The sequence below is a fragment of the Saccopteryx leptura genome, chromosome 2 (assembly GCF_036850995.1).
Source record: "Saccopteryx leptura isolate mSacLep1 chromosome 2, mSacLep1_pri_phased_curated, whole genome shotgun sequence".
Lineage (NCBI taxonomy): Eukaryota > Metazoa > Chordata > Mammalia > Chiroptera > Emballonuridae > Saccopteryx > Saccopteryx leptura.
Genome location: NC_089504.1, coordinates 361,489,194 through 361,516,221, shown reverse-complemented (window position 1 = coordinate 361,516,221; position 27,028 = coordinate 361,489,194). Strand labels below are relative to the sequence as shown.

The following is a 27,028-nucleotide window of genomic DNA, read 5'->3' as shown; positions in this document are numbered from 1 at the left end:
TTATACGCCGGGAAATGGATGCTTGGGTGTTTTAAAGACCTTTCTCAAGGTCACGTATCAGTAAATATTACAGCTGGGATCGAAAGAGATCGACGGATGGGCTTTTAGCTGTTGTGCCACAGAACAGGGCTCCACTTTCTGCCTCTCACTTTAGTGATCTCCATCTTCAAGCAAAGGTAAGGTTCAAACAAAACCTCAGAGAGGGGTGACCCAAGATCACCCCTATTCCCAATCCTGGGTGAGGCATGTATCATCAAACATCAGCAAGAGGTTAACACAAACGAACAACCCTCAGAGTTTTATATTAATATTTATGGTCAGGAGAGCACCCCCCAAACCACAATCTACTACTTGCTCCTCAGAGCTTTCAGGAAACAATGCAGATATCATCAAACACACCTGGCAGGCCCAGTGGTCCACACTGTTCAGACAGACAGGAGGACAGCTGGACAGAACTGAGGACAATGGGTGCAGAAGGCAGGGTTAGGTGGCTAACATCAACATTTCACAGGGGAACAGGAGTCTCAAATTCTTGACCTTTTTCAACTATCAGATGTGCAAACAATGCTAAGTTCATCTCTGCTTCCCGGGATAACAGTTGCTCCCTGAATGTCACTCTTCGCCTATCATACACACCGATGTCACCTTCGCTTTCCTTGGAGGAACAGGAAAAGAACATTCCGGGGCAAAGCATGAACAGGTGGATTTGCCTGGTTTGGTTTCTACAGTGTCTGAGAGAGAAATTTTAAAATGTTGCCGCTATTGGAAAAACCAGGAGAGTTTCCATAACCATTGGGTTTCCCGGCTCCTGGGCCCTGGGGCGTGCCGGGGAGGGTTGCTCTTGTCAGAGGGTTGCTGGCAGGGTCAGGGGCATTGGCTGTATATATACACTTACCGCGTATACACTTACCGCGACCTTGGCTTTGACGGCTGCCAGCTTCTCCTGGGCCTCCGTGAGGTCCGAGGTGGCTCTGTGCAAGGCCTGGCGCTTGGGCTCCACGTCGCAGAACACCTCGTAGAACTTCACGATGTTGACGACCCAAGAGCAGAGGCCCGCGGCGGCGTAGGACTTGGTGCCCACGAACTCTGGGTTGAACGCGGGGTCCCGCAGGTAGGGCCGGACGGCCCGGAGGCAGTTCTCGTGAATGTTCTCCTTATCGAAGTTGACGAGGGCGTCCAGGAAGCTGTCCACCTTGGCCATGGACAGTCTGGCGGCCTTCCAGCTCCAGTCCCTGGGCACCCTGCCCCCAGGGGCCACGAGCGCCATCACGGCGGCGCTGACGTTGCTGACGGCCGGCGGCGGGGATCCGAAGGACTTCAGCTCCGTCAGGTTGGTCTAAGGAGAGGGAAGGAGGTCGTTAGAGGAAACCGCGTGGGCTGTCTTTGTCCTCGGCCGCTGACCCATGCCACGGGCGGCTTGGGAGCCTGAGGCAACCCTCTTCATTTTAAATGTCGTGACTCAGCAGCAGGAAACCAGAGCTTCTCAATCAATGGCTGCAGACTTCCCCGAATGGTGAGCGGGGGCCCACTCGGCTCTGTGCTTTCCGCCCTTTATCTACTCACGGCCCGTCAGAAACACAATGACTTCGCACCCAGCGAGGAATATAAGGGTGCCAACACACGCTGCAATGTGCAGCTTGCCATGAATAAAAGATAAGGTTATGATAAATTAATTTCCAGCCTGGATTGAAGAGAGTAGCACTGGAACCCAACCCGTTTTTTCCTCTTTTTTTAATTAAATCGCTTTGTTCTGTGAGCTTGTCCTCACTACACGTGACTGCCCTGACAGCAGACAGAGAGAGAGCCAGGCCTCATGCCGTGGCGGCCTCTGCCTGGGTGTGGGGGTGGGTCCATCCCTTGCTCTATGCGTCACTTGCTCAACAAGGAAGTGGCTGCAAGTGTCGACCTTGAGAAGTCACGTAAGCTTTCCAGGTTTCAGTGGTTTCATCTGTGAATTGGGAGCAGAGGCATCCATTAGTCAGTAAGGGAAATCGTGTCATAAATACGTGTGATGGCCCTGGCCGGTTGGCTCAGTGGTAGAGCGTCGGCCTGGCGTGCAGAAGTCCTGGGTTCGATTCCCGGCCAGGGCACACAGGAGAAGCGCCCATCTGCTTCTCCACCCCTTCCCCTCTCCTTCCTCTCTGTCTCTCTCTTTCCCTCCCGCAGCCGAGGCTCCATTGGAGCAAAGATGGCCCAGGCACTGGGGATGGCTCCTCGGCCTCTGCCCCAGGCGCTAGAGTGGCTCTGGTCGCAACAGAGCGACGCCCCAGAGGGGCAGAGCATCGCCCCCTGGTGGGCAGAGCATCGCCCCCTGGTGGGCGTGCCGGGTGGATCCCGGTCGGGTGCATGCGGGAGTCTGTCTGACTGTCTCTTCCCATTTCCAGCTTCAGAAAATTAAAAAAAAAAAAAAAATACGTGTGATGTGGTTTTAATGTTCCCGGTGACCACCAGTGAGAAGCCCGTGACCTCTCAAGCACTTGCGTGAGAGGCTGATTTTGTAAGTGGGGAAAAGAACATCTTGATTTAGAGATGCCACATTAATTTGGGGTGGTGCTGCTGGGTGTGGAAATCTACAAGCGAACGGGGATTTATTTTTCCCTAGGCCCTAATGGAAACACCTCGGAGGACATTCCATTTGATTTTGGGGCCGTTTCCACATTCGGTCACAGCAGAGCTGTCAGGGGCAGGACAGACGGACGGCACAGGTGCAGGGGCTGTGCCCCCAGACCCGTCCTCGCGGCACCCACTGCACGAAAGAGGGTGACGTGAGGAAAGCCAATCAGATGCAAAGGAAATAAGGCAGAAAATTCCAGATAACTTTGTGGGGGGGGGGGGCGGGGGGAAAGGCCACGAAATTGCAAGCAAAACGATTCCTCAGCCAGGCAGAAGTTTTATTGGATTTATTTCGGTTCAGCTATAAAAATGAAATAAAACTGCCAAGGCAGAAACTTGAAATGTGCCGAAACTCACTACCAGCCTCGGATTTACAGGGTTTCTTTGTATTAATGAAGGATTTATGGTTAACTTGGAAAATGAGGGAGAAAAACAAGGAAGTGGTCCTTAAACACCAGAGTCCTGTGAGGGCAGAGGGTTTGAGGACCCCCCCCCCAGGGACCCGCGGGTTCATGCAGTAAATACCTCCCCTAGTGCGTGTTGTGTGGACCACTCACCCCCCCCATCGTGTGGGGGTGGGGAGCGGGCAGAGTGAGTGAAGGCCTCCACAGGCACGAACCTCCAGTGGTCAGCTATGCCTTGGGGATGCCGCGTTCAGCATAGTGACTGTAGTCAGCAATACTATGCTGTTTTCTGAAAGTTGCTAAGAGAGCGTCTTAACCACTCTTATCACAAGGGAAAAGACCCCAGAGACGTACACCATAGAGTAGATCGTTTCAGGTCTGGATATAATTTGAAGGTGGAATTGGTGGCGTTTGGTAACAGACTGGATGGGAGTGGGAGCTACGAGTCCATCCAGTCCTGTTTGCCATTTTCTGTGTAACAAAGAAATAAAAAAACCCTCAGGATCAAGAAAGAGCTTCAGTGACTTGTGCCCGGGTGCACAGCTAGTCAGAAGGATGGACCTATCGTGTGGCCTGGCACGGACTCGGCACTCGTGTTTATGTCTGCCAGTCATCAGTCGACTAACTAACCAGCCAACACATCCACCGGAAGTGTCTATGCACTCGCTTTGTTTCTGGTTGTGAGGAGACGGAAAGGGGAATGCTGGTGATGCCGACCGCATCCGCAACGAGCATTTACGGAGTGGCCGCCATCTGTTAGTTTTTCGTACATTGTGTCATTATCCTCTAACGTCTCGTAGTGGGGACTACGTGACTGTTCCCTCCTCCTTACAGAAAGGAAATGAAGGCTCAGAGAAGACAAAGCCGTTCCCAGAGCCGGACGCAGTCAAGAGTTCAGCCCAGGGTCTAAACCCCTTTCCTCTTAGAACCTACAATCCCCGTGTCGAAAGATCTCAGGTCGTGACCAGGGGACACTTCGTGAGGGGGCACCAAGAAAGCTGCCCACACCAGAGAGGGGGGAGACGGTCGGAAGGTAAGAGTGACGTGGCCGGCCGTGGACCCGTTGGCACCTCCTGTTCTGACTGGTTCTAAGACTCACATCTGGAATTTCACTGGTGGCTCGTAGAGCCTGACATGGAGTCCATTTAAATGAGTGTTCGTTTGTTTATCAACAAGCTAGGACAGCTGGATCCAGCCTCCGCTCTCCCGACTGTACCCTCGTGTCTGTGGAACACCAGGGCATCAGCTGCCTTTCGGTCGGAGGAGACATCGGCTCCTTCCCCGGAGGGGCGGGAGGGCGGGCACCGCGGACGGCCTACCTTGTTGAGGGTGTTGAGAGCCGCCTGGGCCGCCGCGAGCGCGGGCTCAGCTCTGGCCAGGTCCTCCTCGCAGTCCTTCTGCTTCCGCTCCACCTCGCGCATGATGAGGGCCACCTTCCGCTCCTCCGCGTCCGCCGTGGCTTTCTCCCGGCCCACCTCCCGGATCAGCCTGTCCGCGTCCGCGTTCTTCTGCGCCAGCTCCGCCTCCTGGGTGGCCAGCTTGGCCTTCAGGCCGTCCACCTGCAGCAGAGAGGCCCTGGGCTCACCGGGAGTCAGGGGACGGCGGGCGCGGCCCCGGGGATCTGACCCCGCAGAGCGGCGAAGGGTGCCAGCACCTGACACGGAGGTGCAGGGCGAAGATCTTCGCTGGGCCCAAGCTCCCGGGGCTGGGAGAGGCAGGGAACACTGGACGCTCTCCCCGAGCCCCCTGCGGTCACTGTGGAGGAGGACTCTGAGCAGCATGCGCCCTCACCTTTCTGTCCCCTTGATGCCCAAATGACTCACGCTGCCTCTCACTGACGTGGGTGCCCATGTCAGAAAAGTCCATGTGCCTAACACAATACTTTGCACTAAACAGGCTATTATGTAATTGAAATTGGCCACTGTGGCGCATAACAAAAAGCTAGCAAATAATATAAAGTGTCTACTGTGCATCCTGAGAGACTGTATAGGACAGACAGCGGCCAGACCACACATAAAAGGCGAACTCGGACTCACAACCTGTAGCAGAAGCTCAGGACACCCATCCATCATCTGCACGCAACAGCCCAGGCTGCCAGCCCGCTATAAAGTCAGACTCGTGGGAAGGCATACTACTGTCTAGGTAACAATCCCAAAAGATAAACAGCAGCCTCTGTAACAACTGACCCAACACGGCCAAGACTTGATTAATAATTGACAACTTCCTCAATTTATTTTGTCTCTGCATCCAACTTCCGACCAACCAGAGGAAGTCAGACACGCTCCCCCGACCAATCACGCAGGATGTCCACGGAGAGTCAGCCCGCCTGCATGTGCCCCAGGCCAGCAGCTCCCACCGGGGCACAGCCGAGGCCTTCCCGCTCTTCCCGCTCTAGAGCCCTCCTCTTCCCGCTCTAGAGCCCTCCTCTTCCCGCTCTAGAGCCCTCCTCTTCCCGCTCTAGAGCCCTCCTCTTCCCACTATAGAGCCCTCCTCTTCCCGCTATAGAGCCCTCCTCTTCCCGCTATAGAGCCCTCCTCTTCCTGCCTTCGGGTCTCAGCCAAAATGCAAATGGCGGTGGCTGGCTCCCTGGCTAGAAGCAGCTCTGAATAAAGAAACTTCCCACTTGTTCCCGTTCAGTTGGTCCTCATTGCTTCCCACCATCCAGGGTGACCAAAGACAAGGAGGACAGCAAGAGCCTCAGTGGCCCAGACCAGCTGGGTTTCCCCCACCCCCAGCCCCCACTGGAAGCAGTAACAAAGTGACGAGAGCACCAGCACCTCGGAAACTGTCTATGCCTCTGATCGGATGCAGAGGGGGTAATGGTTTTCTACGTCCATTCAGTTCAGTACACCGTGGTGGTTCTCAGTGTCCTCCCCAGACCAGCGGTCACAGCGTGAGCTGGGGACCAGCCAAACACGCAGATTCTCCACTGCTCTCCGGACCTCCCGAATCAGACATTCTGGAGGTGGGGCCCGGCAACCTGGGTTTTATAACTGGCCTTCTCGGTGAAGCTGACGCTCGCCTGGGTTTGAGAAACACTGACCCGGTGTGAGGAGCCCCTCACGTGCAAAGAGAAGACTCAGACATATTTATTCCTGAAAAGTAAGAAAAGCCATTAGTAGGCCCTGGCTGGTTGGCTCAGCGGTAGAGCGTCGGCCTGGCGTGCGGGGGACCCGGGTTCGATTCCCGGCCAGGGCACATAGGAGAGGCGCCCATTTGCTTCTCCACCCCCTCCCTCCTTCCTCTCTGTCTCTTTCTTCCCCTCCCGCAGCCAAGGCTCCATTGGAGCAAAGATGGTCCAGGCGCTGGGGATGGCTCCTTGGCCTCTGCCCCAGGTGCTAGAGTGGCTCTGGTCGCAACAGAGCGACGCCCCGGAGGGGCAGAGCATCGCCCCCTGGTGGGCAGAGCATCGCCCCTGGTGGGCGTGCCGGGTGGATCCCGGTCGGGCGCATGCGGGAGTCTGTCTGTCTCTCCCCATTTCCAGCTTCAGAAAAATACAAAAAAAAAAAAAAAAAAAAGAAAAGCCATTAATATTTGCAATAGGGCCCATCAACTTGACATTCCTTCTTCCACAGTCTATTTTACGCCACGGCCGCAGATTACTTCAGAGCTCCTGGAACAGGTCAAACAGATTCAAATGCTTTATAATGAAAACTACTTAAAGGTAAATATGAAATGGAGGCTTAGACGACAAATATGAAATGGAGGCTTACGCCTCTGATAAATCCCTTTGTATGACAGGTAGAAAAATAAAAGTAAAAAGAAAAGGGAAAGGAAAGAAACTAGGAAGAAAAAAGAAAAAGAATGCTCTTTAATTTTGTGTATTCATGGAAACCGGAGGCTTTGCATTAACCTCGAGCGGAGGCCCGCTCCGTAGAACACATCTTATATCCCCGAGTTGGAAGGTTAATCCGTCCCCATCTCCCGGTGTTCAGCCGCTCAGTTATTTTTATAAGGACAAAGAAGCAATTGTAAATCAAAATGATTGAACCGTATAATCATTCCAGTCAGCAAACACACCAGTCACTTTTTGTTCCTTTTTAAATCTTGGGAGATTTTGAGAAAATAGAAGTATTGTTTTTTTTTTCCTGTTTTTCTTTGTTATTTGTTTTATTGACTGCAGATGTGGCTTATGACCTCGGGCCCCAGGTAAACAATCACCCGCCCTGTGAAAGGGGCCTTTCTAGCTCTTAAGCTGTGGCGGAGGGACAGGAGGACCTGGCCCGTCAGAACTAGCCTGTTCCCCACAAAGCCACAGAGAGGGCATGACTCAGGTCCATTTGATGGCTCCTCTGCAACAGATCAGGACATCGAAATGGGCCACTTAAGAGTCTTCTCTTCTCTCTCCCCCTCACTCAGAGCCTTCGGGCCAGCCTCTGGGTCCCGCCTGATTTAGACACTTCCACACTGGGAGAGGAAGTGGGTTTGTTAACAGAATCGGTTAATGCTTAAGTGTGGGAAGCGAGGGAAAGGGGGAGTCCAAGGTAATACCTCAGTGTCTGGCCTAGGTAAGTGGGGGGGGTAGGAGTGTTACCAACTGAAGGAGAACAGATAGGAGGAGGAGAAGAACATGAAACTGGTGCAGGGACTCTGGAGGGCTCCCCACTAACTGAACAAAGGGAGAGCGGACTCCCCACTAACTGAACAAAGGGAGAGCGGACTCCCCACTCGCTGTACACAGAGAGCCAGACTCCCCACTAATGTACACAGGGAGAGCGGACTCCCCACTAATGTACGCAGAGAGCCAGACTCCCCACTAATGTATGCAGAGAGCCGGACTCCCCACTAATGTACGCAGGGAGAGCCGGACTCCCCACTCGCTGTATGCAGGGAGAGCCGGACTCCCCACTAATGTACGCAGGGAGAGCCGGACTCCCCACTCACTGTACGCAGGGAGAGCCGGACTCCCCACTCGCTGTACGCAGGGAGAGCCGGACTCCCCACTCACTGTATGCAGGGAGAGCGGACTCCCCACTCACTGTACGCAGGGAGAGCGGACTCCCCACTCACTGTACGCAGGGAGAGCGGACTCCCCACTAATGTATGCAGGGAGAGCGGACTCCCCACTCGCTGTACGCAGGGAGAGCCGGACTCCCCACTCACTGTATGCAGGGAGAGCGGACTCCCCACTAATGTACGCAGGGAGAGTCAACTCCCCTGATGGTATAATTGGGCGTTTCCCTGTGGAACAGCGGCTGCTGGAAACAGGAGAACAGACACTTGAGCTTTCTTCGTGATCTGCTCAGACTCAAGGTCTGCACAACGTGGAACACTGGGTGCTGTTCCGTGACAGTGAAACAGCCCCTTACCTACTGCTTTCTCCCAGCAAATATCCTCCACGCAGAGTGATCAGGGATTCCCAGAGGACATGTGGGTCGGAGGGAGAAGGGTGCTGGTGCGGACGCAGAACGTGCTGAGGGTACAGTCGGTGGGGCAGCAGCAGAGAAAAAGTGGGAGCTGTTTATAAAAATCTGATAGCACTGCCTTCTGGGAATTTCTTTTTTTTTTTTCATGCTGTTTTCTACACATTCTGAGATGGACAGAAGCGAACAGCGATTGGGGGAGAAGATGGTACGTTTCCACAACAACGGTGCACACCAGGCACACGGCTAGCACCTGCGCTGGCGTTTGTCTGTTTCAACTTGCCTTACATGGCGGCTCTCAAATAAGGGTTTGGGTCATGACACAAGTGAGAGGAGAGTAGTGTCCTTGATCATTGTCACACGCCATTTGTTGACCGATTGAGTATGAAGAGATGTCTCATCACATCTGAAGGTAAGTTTAAAAACAAAAAAAGGTCTTTATATAAATACATACATAACTGGAAAGAAATAGCGTCTAGAAGACTAAGAAGAAGGACGCAGTTCCGAAAATGACCCATTCCTGGATCTAACAACAACGACGACAACAAAAATCATGGAAACCGTTTGGCCCCATCGATAGAATGGTTTCTGTGATACAATTTCAGAAAAACAGGCTATCATAAAAAAAAGCAATAGAGGAGGCGAGGAAGGGCTGTTAGGATATTAAAAATGCAACAGCTTAATTAAAGTCCTCCCCGTGAGCACAGGGAGCAGAAGCAATATCACACACTATTACGTTGGCATTGTTGAGGGTGAACTTGGTCGCTCCCCTAGAATACACAGGAAAAGGCCGAAGGGATGAAGTCATAACAGATACGGGTGAGGGCAGAGTCGATATGGGGCACAGGGACCCCCCCACCCAGCTGATAAGGGCTGCTGGAGAGGCCAGTGCAGGTGGACAATGCCATGTCACAGAAGAGAGATTTCCTGAGCAGAAGGAAGAGTAAGAACATACCGTAGTTCCCCATGTATAAGATGCAACTTTTCCCAAAAAATTTGGGGTCTAAAAACTGGGTGCGTCTTATACAGTGGTTGTAGGGTTTTTTACTTGCATTTCCTGCTTTTTCCATGCTTGTTTTTGCGCTCATTGTTGAAGACAGTGATTTGTCATCAGACACAGGTGAGGACAAGCTAATGGACGGGAGTTTTGACAGTGATGAGGAGCTGTATGAATTTTATGATGCATGAAACTTGAGTTCAATAACTTTATCTAATATATTTCATTTTTCAGATTTTGAGCCCCCAAAATTAAGGCGCGTCTTATACAAGGGAGTGTCTTCACACAAGGGGCAATACGGTATGTAGACCACAGGGTTCACTGCATCCCGCAAAATGGACTGAAACCCTTTGGCTACATTACAGCTGCGAGTCAAGGGGCTGAGTGGGGGAGGAAGCACAGGTCGGAAGGACGGTTGTTCGAGAGAGCCGTTCCGAAGGCAAAGCTCTGAGACAAGGACAGGCGACGGCTTCGCTCTCTACAGGAACACGGGCTGTCCAGGAGGCAGAGTGACCCCAGTTCTAGCGTCCTGTGCGCACAAGTGGAACGCTATCACCTGAATGAGAGGCTGGCTCTGCTACCGGCAAACTGCACGCAGAAACGGGGGACCCACAGCAGGGGGTCTACAATGCTCCATGGGCATGAACAAGGCAGAGGAGGTGCCAGAGGTGTCCGAGTTCTTAATGGAAGAATAGTATTATATATGCCCTGGAATAAACTTGTTTTACTTGGAAAAGCAAGTCGAAGACGACAGCAGGGACAGAACCACAGGGGCCTTCTTCTGATGGCCCGCCCCTTAGAAACACACGAGGGTCTGCCTCAAATCAGGCAGGGTCTGCTTGAGAAATTAGGTCGCAAGGGCTCTCTGACAGATCATGGCTACAAGACAGAAGAAACAGAAGAAAACTGGTAGAACCTTGTCCCCATTTCTCCCAACCGTTCATCTCTCTTGGTTTTAAAGATGGGAGGGAAGTGGACTGGGGAGGCAAGGAGTTTGACAGGAGACGATGAAGAGGAAAGAAGAGATGTGGTCCCAGGGACTCCAGCCTCCGTGAGAGGGAGCACGCGGCCCTGCCGTGGAGGACGCGCCCTTCTGCTGGGAGGGGTCCGCCTCAACTCTCCGCACTGTCTCTCATACCACTGGGGCCTCCAGGAGACCGGGAGCGATGTTTGGACCTCCAGTCGGATCCGTCCAGGTCTTTGGGAAGGCCCCCCCCCCTGCCCCGCCCGCTGGAGCTGCCAGAGGGATGCTCGTACCTGCCCCCCTGTCCCCACAGTGCCCTGCCCGCTGGGGCTGCCGGAGGGATGGTACCTGCTCCCCGTCCCCACGGTGCCCCGCCCGCTGGGGCTGCCGGAGGGATGGTACCTGCTCCCCGTCCCCACGGTGCCCCGCCCGCTGGGGCTGCCGGAGGGATGCTCGTACCTGCCCCTGTCCCCACGGTGCCCCGCCCGCTGGAGCTGCCCGAGGGATGCTCGTACCTGCCCCCGTCCCCACGGTGCCCCACCCGCTGGAGCTGCCCGAGGGATGCTCGTACCTGCTCCCCCACTTCCCCACCCCCGTCCCCACGGTGCCCCGCCCTCTGGAGCTGCCGGAGGGATGGTACCTGCCCCCCGTCCCCCCCACCCCCTGTCCCCATGGCACCCCGCCCGCTGGAGCTGCCGGAGGGGTGCTTGTACCTGCCCCCGTCCCCACGGCGCCCTGCCCACTGGAGCTGCCCGAGGGATGCTCCTACCTGCTCCCCGTCCCCACGGTGCCCCACCCGCTGGAGCTGCCGGAGGGATGCTCGTACCTGCTCCCTGTCCCCACGGTGCCCCGCCCGCTGGAGCTGCCGGAGGGATGGTACCTGCTCCCTGTCCCCACGGTGCTCGCCCACTGGAGCTGCCGGAGGGATGATACCTGCTCCCTGTCCCCACGGTGCTCGCCCACTGGAGCTGCCGGAGGGATGGTACCTGCTCCCTGTCCCCACGGTGCCCCGCCCGCTGGAGCTGCCGGAGGGATGGTACCTGCTCCCTGTCCCCACGGTGCTCGCCCACTGGAGCTGCCGGAGGGATGGTACCTGCTCCCTGTCCCCACGGTGCTCGCCCACTGGAGCTGCCCGAGGGATGCTCCTACCTGCTCCCTGTCCCCACGGTGCCCGCCCTCTGGCGCTGCCGGAGGGATGCTCGTACCTGCCCCCGTCCCCACGGTGCCCACCCGCTGGAGCTGCCGGAGGGATGCTCGTACCTGCCCCCGTCCCCATGGTGCCCTGCCCACTGGAGCTGCCCCCCACCCCCACCCCCTGTCCCCATGGTGCCCCGCCCGCTGGAGCTGCCCCCCACCCCCACCCCCTGTCCCCACGGTGCCCCGCCCGCTGGCGCTGCCGGAGGGGTGCTCGTACCTGAGCGGAGGTGCTGCGCAGTTTCAGCAGCCCGCTCTCGAGCCGAGCCACCTTGGACGTCAGCTCCTGCCCGTGCCTGAGCAGCAGGCTCCGGTAGAGTCGGATGAACTCCAGGAAGGTCTTGGGGGCCGTGTAGTTGTGGCGCTGCTCCTGCTGCAGGTAAGACTGGGAGGCGTGGTGGACGCTCGTGTGCACGAAGGCCATGAACTTGCTGATGGACTGCTTGACGGGGGGCTACCATCCAAGAGCAGGAAATAAAGGAGAGAGTCTCGCTGGAGGTAAATGCTCCCACCCCCCACCCCCTCAGGGCTTCACCGCAGAGAAAGTGGTTCCAACAATTCTCTCCGAGCCTGAACCGAGCCCTGACATTCTGGAGGGAGGGTCCTTGTCCCCCGCAGGATGGAGGATCTGGAGGGGTGTCTCCTTCTCCCTCTCACCTCGATGCCCTCGGTGCTCTGCAGGAAGCGAAGGCTGACCGACTCCAGCGCCTGCGGAGGCCACGCGTGAAACCAGGCGATGGCCGTGCAGCTCACGATGGCTGGGAACTTCCTGCTGCGGGCACGCAGCTTGCTCCCCACGGGGGAGAAACAGAGAGCCACCTGAGAGGTCAGAAGGGTGGCAGGGCCAAAGAGGTCTCAGAGAAGCACACACGCATCCACAGAGAGACAGACACAACCTGGGGTTCTTAATTTCCCAGGAAGCTGAGAAGCACACCGTACAGGGACAGACATCTGTGACTGCTCACCAGCCCTTCTAACCGAGCGAGTAGGGACCTTACTTAGACTGGAGGATGGAAGGGGGAGGCCACTGGCCATGCAGCGAATGAGAAGGGCGTCCTTGCAAAGGCCGAGATGGGCACTGCAACCTCATCTTCCCACGCCCAAGAGAACCGATTAGAACAGCCATGTCCAAAACGTTAGTAGAGTCTACCCCGGGCAGGAAGTCCTTTTATACCTTCAGCTGTCGTCGGACTCGATCTGTGAAGAATTTCCAGCAGTTCTCTCTGTTGTCAACCAGACCTTGGCTCCTGACTTCATTCCTCACGCTGGCTATGATGTTCTCCACTTCCTCCTCAGAGTAGAGATCTGGGATCTCTCCTGGAGGAAAGGGAGGGAGCAGAGGGGGACAGCTTTGCCATCTGTCTGCACGATGCCATTGGCCGTGGTGTTATTCAACCTTGGGGCACTGGGTCCTGTAGGTTTTGTGTTGGTTCCACCACTTTGCCAGTGAAACTGGACAGACACTATATCTAGTCTGAACCTGTGTGGGAGGAACAGGGTATATGGCTCCCTCTAGTCCTGGGTTCCTAGTTAGTAGTTGAAGAGCTTTCAATAATCTTTTTCTCTTTTGCTTAAAGCAGGGGACGGGAACCTTTTTAGCTGAGAGAGCCATGAACGCCACATATTTTAAAATGTAATTCCATGAGAGCCATACAACGACCCGTGTACATTACGCATTATCCAATAAAATTTTGATGTTGTCCCAGAGGACAGCTGTGATTGGCTCCAGCCACCCGCAACCATGAACATGAGCGGTAGGAAATGAATGGATTGTAATACATGAGAATGTTTTATATTTTTAATGTTATTATTTGTTTTTATTAAAGATTTGTCTGCGAGCCAGATGCAGCCATCAAAAGAGCCACATCTGGCTCACGAGCCATAGGTTCCCGACCCCTGGCTTAAAGCATATATATGAGAAGCATAAAGAGAAGTCTATATATTTACAAAGAACAGCCATCTCACTAGGCTATACACCTGAAACCAGTGCAAAATATATCAAAAGTAAACTGTAATTAAATAATAAAATAGAAAATGAACAAACTGTGACTTTTTTTTAGAGAAAAAGGGGAGAGAACAAGGGCGGCTTCATGGAATTTGGTATGACCTCTTTGCTCAGTGGGGAAGAGATGGACATTTAAAACACAGTATTAGGAAAACTGGGATCTAAAAATAATTATAGTTAGATCTTTATATTCCACTGTACACTAGGATAAATTTTAAATGGAATAATATTTTAACTATAAAAACTAAAATCATAAAAATGATAGAAGAAAATGCAAGAAACATTTTATAAACTCTGAGTTGGAAAGGACTTTCTAGTTCCTGGCCAGCTAGCTCAGTGGATAGATCATCAGCCTGGTGTATGGACATCCTGGGTTTGATTCCCGGTCATGGCACACAGGAGAAGCGGCCATCTGCTCCTCTCCCCTTCTGTCTCCCCCATCTCTCCCTCTTCCCCTCCTGCAGTCAGTGGCCCCAGGTGCTGAAATTGGTTTGAGCGTTGGCCCCAGGTGCTGAAAATAGCTCAGTTGATTCAAGCATCAGCCACAAACTGGGTTGCCGGGTGGATCCCGGTCAGGGCAGATGCGGGAGTTTGTCTCACTATCACCCTGCCTCTTGCGTGTAATAAAAAAAAAAAAAAGGAAAGGACTGTCTACAACTCAACATTGATATTTTTAAAGATCAACTTGACATATAAATTGATAAATTTTATATAAAAGCACATATAAATTTTATATAAAAATCTTAAAAACTGCATGATAAAAACACCATATGCAAAATATAAGAGTGGCAAAACACATCCCCCCCAAACCAGTTAGGAATAGATATGTTTTCTAAGGAAGACAAGGGAAGGGCTAGCAGGTACATGAAAAGACATCAACGTCACTAATCATCATAAAAAGGCAAATTGAAACTGCAATGAGATAGCACCTGCCTCCTGGGAGGATGGCTGTTGTCATAACAATGCCCAAGAAATAACAAGTGTTGGTGGGAATACAGAGAAAAGGAAGCCTCCTACACTGTTAATGGGGTTGTAAATGGGGTGGCCACTCCAGAAAACAGTATTCAGATTTATATATAATATATATAAAGAAACTATTTACAAATAAAGGAGATCAATAGTAAACCAAAAGATGAGGTAAAGGATACGAAAAGAAAGTTCACAGTACAGAAAGTAACAAATTTTTTTCGAACATATGATCAAATGCTTGACCTCACTGATAATACAGAAATGCACATTGAAACTACTGATTTCCTTTTTTTTTTTTTTTTTTACAGAGACAGAGTCAGAGAGAGGGACAGACAGACAGGAACAGAGAGACAAGAAGCATCAATCATTAGTTTTTCATTGCGCATTGCGACTTCTTAGTTGTTCATTGATTGCCTTCTCACACGTGCCTTGACCGCGGGCCTTCAGCAGACTGAGTAACCCCTTGTTGGAGCCAGCGACCCCAGGCTCAAGATGGTGAGCTTTTTGCTCAAGCCAGATGAGCCCCGCGCTCAAGCCAGCGACCTCGGGGTCTCAAACCTGGGTCCTTCCACATCCCAGTCCAACGCTCTATCCACTGCGCTACCACCTGGTCAGGCGAATTTCCTTTTTATTAAACGATAAGATTGGCCAACATGAACAGATACTCAAACTCACCCACAATAATGGAAATATACTTTAAAGCTAATTATTATATTTTTACCTGATTGGCAAAATCTGAAAGTTAGAAAAAATACCGTATTCATGAGGCAGTATATGATGAATATTTTTTCAAATATTGCCTAAATATATTAAAATAAGTACATGATAACCAAGTAGGGTTTATCCTAGAAATGTAAGAATTGTTAAATATTAGAAAAATATAAAAAAAATTCACTACATTAATAGGTTACAAAAATAAAACACTATGACCATCAAAATAGATGCATACATTTTCTAATAACTGCTAGCAAACTGGGAATACATGAGATTTCTCTTCATCTTATAATAGAGATCTATCCTAGCCAGTCTCAAAACAAACATCATACCTAATAAGGAAAAACTAAAACATTGTTTTTCAGATAATGAACAAAAGAAGTGTGACTGCTATCCATTTTCTATCCAACATCCCATGGAGGTCCTAGACTACAAAAAATGTGAAGAAGAAGATTAAATGCAGGAGGATAGTTAAGGAAATAATAAAGTTATCATGCTCAAAATTCTCATTTCCTACATAGAAACTCTAAGAGAACATACATGTCAACAATCAAAACTCATAAGCACATTCGACATCAAGCCCGCTGGATAGAACAATTGCAAGTACGGGACGAGGAGGTCCTGAGGAATCTCCAGCTCTGCCTGGATGGACAGTCAGTTCGTGTCCAGCCAGAAATGACATATTTGACAGAGAGAAAATTAGAATAAAGGTAGGCTCTGGTTCCCTTGTCAGAGTAGGAAAGAAAAAAGGGAGAAAGATGAGAAGAGGATTAATTTTAATTTTATCTCCATTTTAATTTGAAGTCTTGTTTTTACATAGAAACCTGAAAAGGGAAACGGGAACTTCAAGCTCTGTGACTTGGAGGCAGTCTGAAGGCACTGTTTCCCCGGCCGGGGCTTCAGAAATCATCTGAACTTGAAAAAATAAGTGGTTTTTGTTTTTTTTTTCCTAAATGAAAACTTAAAAATGCTGAAGTGAGGAATGAAATTTCAATGGGTAAATGTTTAACATCTTCTGTGTCTCAGACATTATTTCAGGAGAAGGTGCCCCGGCTGGATTGGAGCCAGTCGGGATGCCAGGTGAGGTTGGCAACGCGCCTGGCGCCTCCAGTGCTGTGAGTCTTTGGAAGAACCATTTTACCCGTTGTAACTGTTTTAGAAATTAGCCTTCAGGGGACAGCTCGAATGTGGGAGGGGAATTGGACCCTTCTCTCATTGTCTTAATACAATAATAAAAGGTGAGACAATGTCATAGGTGATTTACTTACTGTAGAAGTAGTGAGATGTCAAAAATATATAGTAAAGGAAAAATTGATTGGATTGGAGGATAAAAGCTGTTTAAGAGTGAGTAGGCAAACTCACTCACAGATGTAAAACTAACTTGATTAGGGCAAGTTGGGAAAGACACAAGGGCGAGCGAGCAGCACTCCTGCAGCCAGGGCAGTGAGGAGCCTGGGGCTCTGGTCCTCCTCAGAAACAAGCCCAAGTCTGGCCACAGAGGCTGTGAGGGAATGATCTGGTCCGGGGACCAGAGACTCTCCAGGGACATCATAATAGTAAAACGACCTGGGTTGCAAGGACAAGATTTAAAGCAGACGGTGGTTCTGAAGCAGTTAAGTTCCCAGGATTGCACGGCAGGCCACCCCGACTCTATGACATGAAAGAGACGGCGGGAGAGTACACTGTGACCAGGGTCCTTGCATAAACTAAACAGCGTTCAGTCAACGAGACCGGGGTGAGCTGGGGAGGAATGAGCTCTCTGCAATGCCGGATGGCTCGAGGCCAAAATGTTCCTCAGGAACATCTGTGCCCCGGCGATTCTTCTCACCCACATGAAGAAGTGGTTTTGTAGATGCTGCACCGGGTTTAAGAGCCAGAAAATCTCCCTCCATTTCCCCTTTTATAAATATAAATACAGATATATACTCACACCACATTTCTGAAAATGCATAATTTGTATACTCTATTGTCTGCTTGGGCATATATATTTATATCTGTTGGATGGATTTGCACATATATTTTTTTCTCTAGCATGGTTGATATAAGTCCTGAACTTTCTAAATAAATAAGGATAAATAAGGACAATACAGTGTTAAGATTTTTTTTTTTTTATTAAGTGAGAGGCAGGGAGCAGAGAGACAGACTCCCACATGCGCCTCCACCAGGATACACCTGGCATGCCCTCTATGGGGCGATGCTCTGCCCATCTGGGGCCACCACTCTGTTGCTCAGCAACTGAGCTATGTGAACACCTGAGGCGAGGCCATAGTGGCATCCTCAGTGCTCAGGGCCAACTTGCTCAAATGAGCCATGGCTCTGGTGGGGCGGAGTGAGAGAGAGGGAAGGGGAGAGAGAGGGGTGGAGAAGAGGATGGTTGTTTCTTCTGTGCCCTGACCAGGAATCAAAACTGGGACATCCACATGCTGGGCTGACACTCTACCACTGAGCCAACCAGCCAGGGCCAAGTGTCAAGATTTAAACTTTTGATGGAAGTCCTCTCTTTCATTGATAGTGTCACAGAGAAGTTGCCATTTCTTGTCAAGTTCTCTGATGACCACAGACAACCATGAAGGGATGCTCTTCCTACTCCCAGTTTGCTTCCAGAAAGTTCTGAATCCTTGATTAATTAAACTGGCAACCTAATCCTGCCCTATTGCATAGGGTTTTGTGTGTATGTCCTCTTTCCGTGTATCTTCCTGAGAATGCCTGACCTACTTGAAACACTGTACGCATCCTGGTTTCTCCCTCCCTTAGATTTGGGGAGGGAACGGCAGGACTCCAACCCGCTCCTCCTCCGAGGATCAGCTCTTGTCCCATGAAGAGAGCCCCGAGATCACTGTTTGTTTTGCAGCGACAGGAAACGACAGTCCCCGCAGCAGGCCCTACACCAACCCTAGAAAGACCTTGATGAACCGAATTTTCAACTCTCTCAGTTTCCTCCCTCATTTCTATGACCTAGCTCTCCTCACCTCGGACCAAGGGCCTCCAACTCCGAGACAGATTTATTAGACATTCCAGTACACAGTACCTCTTACCAGATGCCAGGAGATCATTGACGGGCACGAGGAACTTCTCGTCGGCCACGTGGGCGTCGGTCATGAGGAACACCGTGCTGAGATTCTGCACCCCGACCCTGAGGCACAAGCTGGCCAGGTCCGTCTGCAAAAGCAATCCCCAGCAGAGATCTCTGAGAAGAGGGCCTTCTTGCAAGAGAGTCCCACCTACTCTTTAGGGAGAGAGCTCTTTCCTTGTCCACGTTCATGGAAAATAAAGCAACGTTGCACCCGGAGGTAGGGGAGAGCTCTGTCTACGCTGCACGGACAGTTGGGAGAAGACGCCTCATTCCCAGGCCTTGATGCCAATGGGGTGGACATGTGAAACTGAACGGTGATATTATTTAGTTTATAAACCACTGTGGCTCTGTATTGGTTCTTAGAGGGAGCTCTTGCTTTGCACGAAGAGGTAATAGCTTTCCTAAGCACGAGAAGATGCATATCATCACACAACTGAACGGCCTGCCCCCGGAGGCAAGAGAGTGCTCTTGGTTTTGACGGAAGAGTCATGTACTTGGTGATATTTGCCAGGGGATGAATATATTTTATGTCTAGTTTTGTCATGACTAGCTTTAGCAAAAGACTTGTGTTGAAAAAAATATATATGCTGGGGGACACACACACAGATACTCACTCACTTGGTAGGAAATGACATTCATTCAAAACCGCAGGCAGAGACAGTCTTGGGCGAGGATGCTGAGCCCTGACACTCCCCGGCTTAGTCAGTCTTGGTTCTTTGGTTGTATCCCACTCACAAACCCAGCCGTCAGTCCCTAACCTTGGTCTTCTGCCTTTTGCACCATTCGAAGCTCATTCTCTAACCACATCACACAGTTCCTTACAGTAGTACCCCTTCTTTCCTGTTCAAGTGAGCTCCCCTTTAAAGTGAATAAACTTCCACTCAGGTCAGTGGGTCTCAAACTCAAGTGTTTGCCCCATGACCGAAGACAGTGTTCTCAGCTCTCCTCGGAATCATCCGTGGTGTGCTTTGAAAAGTCCTAGTGCTCAGGAAAGTGCTCAGATGAGTTTAAGCCAGAATTTCCAGGGGGGGTGTGTGTGTATGGGATGCGGGCATCAGGATTATCTGAAGGGTATTTCTGTATACAGCCATGATTGAGAACCACAGTCTCATTCTGTAAATACGTAATTCTCATATATACTATGCTGTCTTCTCTCTTTCGGAAGCAGTCAAGATTGACCTCATGTGAACCTGGTCTTAGGAATGACTGTGATTCAGCCAATCACAGAGAGGCTGGGCTGTGGTATCCGGGGAGCAGTGAGCATCGCTAGCTGAGGGATTAGGGAGGCGGGTGGGTAGATCTGGCTCAGTGCTGGCTAGAGTTCCCCCAGGGACAGCGAGAGCAGCATCCTCATGGGAACGACAAGACTCTCTACCATGTCCCTTCTGCGGTCATGGAGGCAAGACAAGGGGCTGGACCCAGTGATATTTGGAAGCTATATATACTGTTTCAGATCTTCTGTGTAAGTCTTCGGTCCATTTTGAATCAGTTTTTGTGCATGGGGACAAATTGTAGTCAAGTGGCTTTCCAATTTTCCCAGCACCATTTAGTGTAGAGACTTTTTTTTCCCCCCTTTTCTCCATTGTGTGTTTTTGGCTCCTCTGTCAAAGACTTTTGCCCATATATGTGTGATTTTATTTCTAGGCTGTTGGTTCTGTTCTGTGGGATATAAAACTGAGACTCACTGACACAGACAAAAATGAAGTGGTTACCAGGGGAGGAAAGGGGGAGGGGAAAGGGAGGAAAGACAGACAAACATACAGTGACGTAACAAGTGATCTGACCTTGGGTGATGGACACACAATGCAATCAGCAAACAATTCGAATGCTATAGAGGTGTGCGCCTGAAACCTATGTGGTCTTATGGACCAATGTCACCCCATTCAATTTAACTTCTAAATTAAATAAAAGGAGAGAGAGAAAGTTACATATAAAGCCTTTTTCTGCTTTCCAGAGCCTGCACGGCGGCTCCTCATTGCTTGATGTCTGAAAACAAGAAATGTCACCGAAGGTCGCTGTGGCCGGTGGTCACCGAACGCACCTTTTAAAAATAGGATTTTCTTCTAAAACTTGGGCAGACTGTCCGAATTCCTCCTAAGTGCACTAGAGTTGCTCGAGAGCTGTGTGTACGAATTTGACAGAGATGTCCTTCCGACGTGGGCGAGCACTGAGGCTCCGCAGAGGTGACCCAAGCAGCCCGGGTCCCACCACGGCAGACCTGGGGACTGCGGGGTCTTCGGGCCGAGACTAGCGAGAAAAGCGCTGAGCACGACACCAGCCCCGAGTCTCAGAAGACGGTGGACGGCCCAGGAAGCGAGGCCCATGAAGCGAAGGGAAAGGAAGCCCTCCCCAGAGGGACCTGCGGGCAGTGCGGGGAAAGGAAGCCCTCCCCAGAGGGACGTGCGGGCAGTGCGGGGAAAGGAAGCCCCCCCCCCCAGAGGGACCTGCGGGCAGTGCGGGGAAAGGAAGCCCCCCCCCCAGAGGGACGTGCGGGCAGTGCGGGAAAGGAAGCCCCCCCCCCAGAGGGACGTGCGGGCAGTGCGGGAAAGGAAGACCTCCCCAGAGGGACCTGCGGGCAGTGCGGGAAAGGAAGCCCCCCCCAGAGGGACCTGCGGGCAGTGCGGGAAAGGAAGACCTCCCCAGAGGGACCTGCGGACAGTGCGGGAAAGGAAGACCTCCCCAGAGGGACCTGCGGACAGTGCGGGAAAGGAAGCCCCCCCCAGAGGGACGTGCGGGCAGTGCGGAAAAGGAAGACCTCCCCAGAGGGACCTGCGGACAGTGCGGGAAAGGAAGCCCCCCCCCAGAGGGACGTGCGGACAGTGCGGGAAAGGAAGCCCCCCCCCAGAGGGACGTGCGGGCAGTGCGGGAAAGGAAGCCCCCCCCAGAGGGACGTGCGGGCAGTGCGGGAAAGGAAGCCCCCCCCCAGAGGGACGTGCGGGCAGTGCGGGAAAGGAAGCCCCCCCCAGAGGGACGTGCGGACAGTGCGGGAAAGGAAGCCCCCCCCAGAGGGACGTGCGGGCAGTGCGGGAAAGGAAGCCCTCCCCAGAGGGACGTGCGGGCAGTGCGGGGAAAGGAAGCCCCCCCCAGAGGGACCTGCGGGCAGTGCGTGCGGACAGTGCGGGAAAGGAAGCCCCCCCCCCAGAGGGACGTGCGGGCAGTGCGGGAAAGGAAGCCCCCCCCAGAGGGACCTGCGGGCAGTGTGGGAAAGGCCGAGGCCCCGCCCCTGAGCCGCAGCCCGGCCTCCTCACCTTGAAGTCCAGGACCTGGTAGTCCCTCCGCAGGGTGATCTGGAAGACGTCCCGGGAGCTGACGAACGCGGCCAGCCGGGCCAGGCTCCGCTTGCCGCTGCCACCCACACCGACCAGCAGCGCGTTGCCGCGCGGGGACTCCAGGATGTGGCTGACCTGGCAGCTGAGGAGGAGGAAGGGGACTCACGGGGCTGCAGCCAGGCTCCTCTCTGGGAGTGCCAGGCGTGTCCCACGAGTGGGAACTGGGACTCGACTTGGAGGCTGGTCCCAGGCTCGGCCGTGGGAAACGGGACTTAAACTGTCCCCAAACCTGGCCTCACCTTCTTGACCAGGTGGACGAAAGTCCCTGCCAGTGAACAAGAGGCAGGGAAGGAGCAGTTCAGGGCGGCCAGGCAGGGTCGGAGGGGGCATGTGGTGGCGGGGGGGGGGGGGGGGGGGGGGGGACCAGAACTCCCCTCCACCGGCCCCTCCCTCGGCCACACCTCCCCACTCCATTCGGCTTCAGCTCTCGAGGAGGAGAGTGGGCAGGAAAAAGAGAAAAGTGGGAAGCGTGCAGTTAGACACCAAGCAGGGAAGGCTGGAGGACAAGCGGGGACAGAGCGGTCTGCTCCTCTTAGCAGAGAAGTCAGCCAGCCCCCGGGGAGCCCCGGCACAGCCCTGAGCACTCTCTCATCCTTCCTAGATGCAATACCGTGGAAACGGACAGCTGTGGAGTCTCAGTGTCAGCCTGTGAGACACCCACTTCCTCGGCTTTGGGGGGCTTCTCTTGCAGCTGTCCTTACCCCTTTCGGTGACCACGTTCTCACCTGGCAGCGGGGAATGTTCCAGGGCCCCAGGCTTAGAGCGTGGCCGCAGACCGTGGCCTCCAGGGGAGCCCACTCCTCCTGCCCCTCCTCAAACCCTGCTCTTCCATCCGGCTTCTCAAAGCCTACCCTCCAGGGTCCATCACCAACCTTGCCCTTCAGCACCCTGTATATTACATTCTTTGTAAGAATAACTCCTCTTCCCTTTCCTTTTCTCATCTTAAAAGCAATATCTAGTCATTGTAAAAAATGCATGAAACAGAAAAAAAACCCAACTATAATTCTATCATGCATCAACATATGGACGTTTTGACCAGATGGGCGAAGAGACGTTTTTTAAAACTGTTACTTACCGACCACCTACTCTGCACCAGGCACTGTCCAAGGCGCTGGGAACTCAGCAGTGGCGAGACAAGGTCAGAGCCCCAGGAGCTTAGACCGGGCCGGGGGGGGGGGGGGGGGAGACAGGAAGGCACAGGCAGGGGCGCCCCAGTGTGATGGCTGAGGACAAGCATGCGGAGGCCAGACCGCCTGAGTGTGAGCTCTGCCTGGCCCACTTCCTGTTTCGGGCTGTGTGCTGTAGGCCGCACTTTCTGCAGGGTTTCCTGAAGACTAAGGGAACTGATGTATGCGAAGCCCACGCCCCCGGCCCGCGGTGACGTCCACGTTGACTGCAGCTCTCTCACGCCGTAGCAAATGCTGCCTTCTCTGTGAGGCCTTCTGAGCACCGTATTTACAATCACAACGACCGCCCCACCCCAGTACCCTCCGGTCTCCGCCCCTCTGTTTTTCTCTACATCATTTCTTCTCACGGGGCGTGCTAAGAATTGCTATCGGGCACCTGCTCTGTCCCAGACACCGTCGTAGGAATGGGGGAACTACCAGTGAATAGAGCAAAGCTCCCTGAACTCGTACTGAGACTGTCTAATCAGTCAGCAGGTATTGGATGAATAGTTTGATGTAAACCAATAGAGGGGTTAATCACGCAGCAGAGAAGTCCAGTAATATAAGGGGAGGGCCCAGCGGTGACGACCGAGTGCTACAAGAGGCAGGTTTCGGTGACATCGGTAAGAGTGTCTGTGTTTCAGGAGTAATAAGTAGACTTGAGGGGAGGATGAGACGTGAGAAGGTGTCACAGTGTGCTCTTCGGATGAGCTTGGTTGCAAATAGGAGGAGAGAAATGGAGTAGTGAGTGAAAAAGGACATAAAAGTTCAAAACAGCTTATTCTTCTTTTTGGATAAATGATAATTGGCATATTTATATGAGTGCATAGAATCAGGAATGAATGAGTTAACAATGGATGGAGCAATAAGGAAGAGAGGGAGGGAGGGAGGAAGGGAAAGAATAGGAGAAGAGAGATACCTGCAGAAAGGGGAGTCACTGAGAAGGTGGGAGGGGATGGACGCAGAGCACAGGTAGGAGAGTGGACTTTAGGGATGAACAATAACTGAAATGTTAGCACAGCCGGTACTCATGTGTGGGACACAGGTGAAATACAGAGAGGCCGTTAGATTTGATGGCTCAGAGATCAGAGAATTCTCTTTTGGTTGATTTCATGATCTCCCTGAAAATAAGAGATGTGCTCATTAACTGTGACTGAGAGAGGGAGGGGTGTTAAAAGCTTGAGAAGAAAAATGGGCCAGCAAGTGGCCAACAGATACATGAAAAGATGCTCACCCTCACGAGCTATCAGAGAAATGCAAACCAACACGACAGTGAGACACCACCTCACACCTGTCAGATGGGCTGTTAGCAAGAGGACAGGTAATAACAAGTGTTGGAGAGGCTGTGGAGAAGAAGTAACCCTCATTTACTACTGGTGGGAATGTAAACTAGTACAGCCACTATGGAAGACAGTATGGTGGTTCCTCAAAAAATTAAGGATAGAACTACCATATGACCCAGCAATCCCTCTACTGGGTATCAACCCAAAACACTTGAAAATATTGGTACGTAAAGACACATGCACCCCCATGTTCATCGCAGCATTATTCACAAATGGCCAAGACATGGAAACAACCAAAGTGTTCCTCAATAGAGAATTGGATAAAGAAGATGTGGTACATATATACAATGGAATGCCACTGAGCCATAAGACGTGACGACATAGTGCCATTTATGACACCATGGATGGACCCTGAGAACATTACACTGAATGAAATAAGTAAATCAGAAAAAGCTAGGAACTGTATGATTTCAGACATAGGTGGAATATAAAACTGAGAGTCATGGACACAGATAAAAGGGAAGTGGTTACCGGTGGGAGGAGTACGGGAGAAGGAAATAAAGCAGGACAAGTGTTCGGCGACGAAAAATAATTTGACTTCGGGTGATGGGGACACAACATCATCATCAGTTCAAATACGGTAGACATGGCTACCTGAAACCTATGTGCTCTAACTGATCAATGTCAACCTGTTGAATTTAATTTTCTAAATAAAATCTTTAAATTTTAGAGCCTGTTTTTAAATCTTTAAATTTTAATTTCAGAACCTGTTTCTGAGCACAGCAGACAAGGATACAAGCGTGCATTTCTCCTAGCAGGGGCTTTTGTACCAGTGGTGAGTCAAGGACAGTGTGACCTTGTCACTGGGCTGAAAATGTGAAGCAAACCAAAGAAACATGGTGGGGAAGGAAAAAAACCCAACTGTCCTCAACTCAGGGGTCAGTAAGGTTTCTGTCAGGATTTATCAATGAAGGAACAGTTCACAGACATTGAAGAGGAAGTAGATTTTTCTGCTTAAGACCATGAGTAACAGGAGACGGTACAAAGTTTGGGGCAGGTGGGGAGGGGTAGAGTGTAGAGAAGGCATTGGCATGAGCATGCCTCTGGGAGGCATAGTTACTACCTCAGGGATTCATCTGCTAGCAACAGCACTCATAAGGACGTTGAACTTCTGAAATACAGTGCACTTACACAAACAGCTCCAATCTCATTTCTGATAAAACTGGCCCTTGGACTAGTACGGAATGGGAATGCTGGTTCTGAGCTGTCTGGTGCTCCTTTTGTTATCTCAGATATTCCCGTGGTGTCACTGTGCTCATGCCCATGGACTGCAACGTGACAGATGCAGAACTAAGCCCTGTTCTGCCTGCATTCAGCATGGTGGTGCCCCCGAGGGCCAAGGGCAGACACAGCAGCTGCTGCCCTTCCAGCCGCCATCTTGACCTCCCCGGAAGAGGAAGAGACTGCCTTCCTGGTTCTGTCAAAGTGATCTCAAAGGCCCCAGCGAGATCCCAGACACAGGGAAGGGGGAGCCACTGAGAAAAGAACACGGGAGACGCGCACTTACACGTGGCGCATGGCATCCTCGAAGAGAACCAGGTCCATCACGGGGTTGACTTCGTTGTGATTCTCCAAGGCTTCCATCAGAGTCTGGGTCAGAAGTTCCCAGGATTGTACAGGCATGTACTTGGGCTCACCGAGGCCATTTGCAAAGTGCCAATAGATGTTTGGGCTTCCGGGCTGCTCCACCGTCTCTCCAATATCCTGGGGGTGAGATACAGGGACAAGGACCTTCCTTACCAACCTTTAATTCTGCTTCCACACGGAGTGGAGACACTTGACTTTCTTTTCTCTGTGCACCTTCCCTAAAAATTCAATATCAGTGCTGAGTTCAACATTTCCAACCTCTTGAGACGCCCTCTAAAATAGACGCTTAGCATTTATTTGTCGGCTCCATGAAGTCACGAATGATGTTCCTTATTCCTTAGAGGGTGTGAAACAGAAGGTGGGAGGTCCCCCTTCCCATCAGCACAATGAGAGCCTGTTTCTGAGCACAGAAGACAAGGATACAAGCGTGCATTTCTCCTAGCAGGGGCTTTTGTACCGGTGGTGAGTCAAGGACAGTGTGACTCAATGGGCCTCATCTCTCCACCACTCCACCATTCCAACACGTCTTGCTCTGCAATCTACAGCAATGCCGTAGAACGTCCTGTCCTGCTTCCTGTGATATCGCACACGATGGGATGCAAGCCCCAATGGCATAAGCTCAGTTTGAAGGGGCTTGGTTTCCGAAGAATATGCCACCAGCCATCCTTGGGTGACGGGTTTGTTTGTAAGAACGTTGATGATTGCAATTACAGTAGAGCTCCTTATTTATGAAACTTCCACAAGGATTTGGGCTCATTGTGTATCAACTCTTGTCCCCGGGACAGACCTTACCATGTTAGATAAGGACCTCGTGTCACTCAAGTTAAAAAGATATGGAGCCTATGTCTCTGCACCACCCATCTATTCTCTAAGTACTGAAGACGTGGCTATGTTTTCTTGTTTTAGTTTGGTTTTTTTTTTTTTTTGATTCTGAAAGAAACTACCTTTTTTAAAAATTTTTTTTTATTTTTCTGAAGCTGGAAACGGGGAGAGATAGTCAGACAGACTCCCGTATGCGCCCAACCGGGATCCACCCGGCACGCCCACCAGGGGCAATGCTCTGCCCACCAGGGGCGATGCTCTGCCCCTCTGGGGCGTCGCTCTGCCGTGACCAGAGCCACTCTAGCGCCTGGGGCAGATGCCAAGGAGCCATCCCCAGCGCCCGGGCCATCTTTGCTCCAATGGAGCCTTGGCTGCGGGAGGGGAAGAGAGAGACAGAAAGGAAGGGGGGGGGGGGGTGGAGAAGCAAATGGGCACTTCTCCTATGTGCCCTGGCCGGGAATCAGACCCGGGTCCCCCGCACGCCA

The 27,028-nt window shown here is 51.9% G+C and overlaps 1 protein-coding gene across 1 annotated transcript in view; it reads right to left on the bottom strand.

Moving 5' to 3' along the window:
• The window catches only part of DNAH9 (dynein axonemal heavy chain 9), a 277,538-nt gene that overhangs the window by 60,972 nt on the left and 189,538 nt on the right, over nucleotides 1-27,028 (bottom strand). Inside the window, 8 exon segments of the mRNA XM_066364537.1 lie at nucleotides 911-1,336; nucleotides 4,337-4,576; nucleotides 11,756-11,989; nucleotides 12,193-12,354; nucleotides 12,710-12,852; nucleotides 18,259-18,382; nucleotides 21,545-21,707; nucleotides 25,642-25,838. Of these exon segments, the coding sequence (XP_066220634.1) occupies nucleotides 911-1,336; nucleotides 4,337-4,576; nucleotides 11,756-11,989; nucleotides 12,193-12,354; nucleotides 12,710-12,852; nucleotides 18,259-18,382; nucleotides 21,545-21,707; nucleotides 25,642-25,838 (1,689 nt within the window).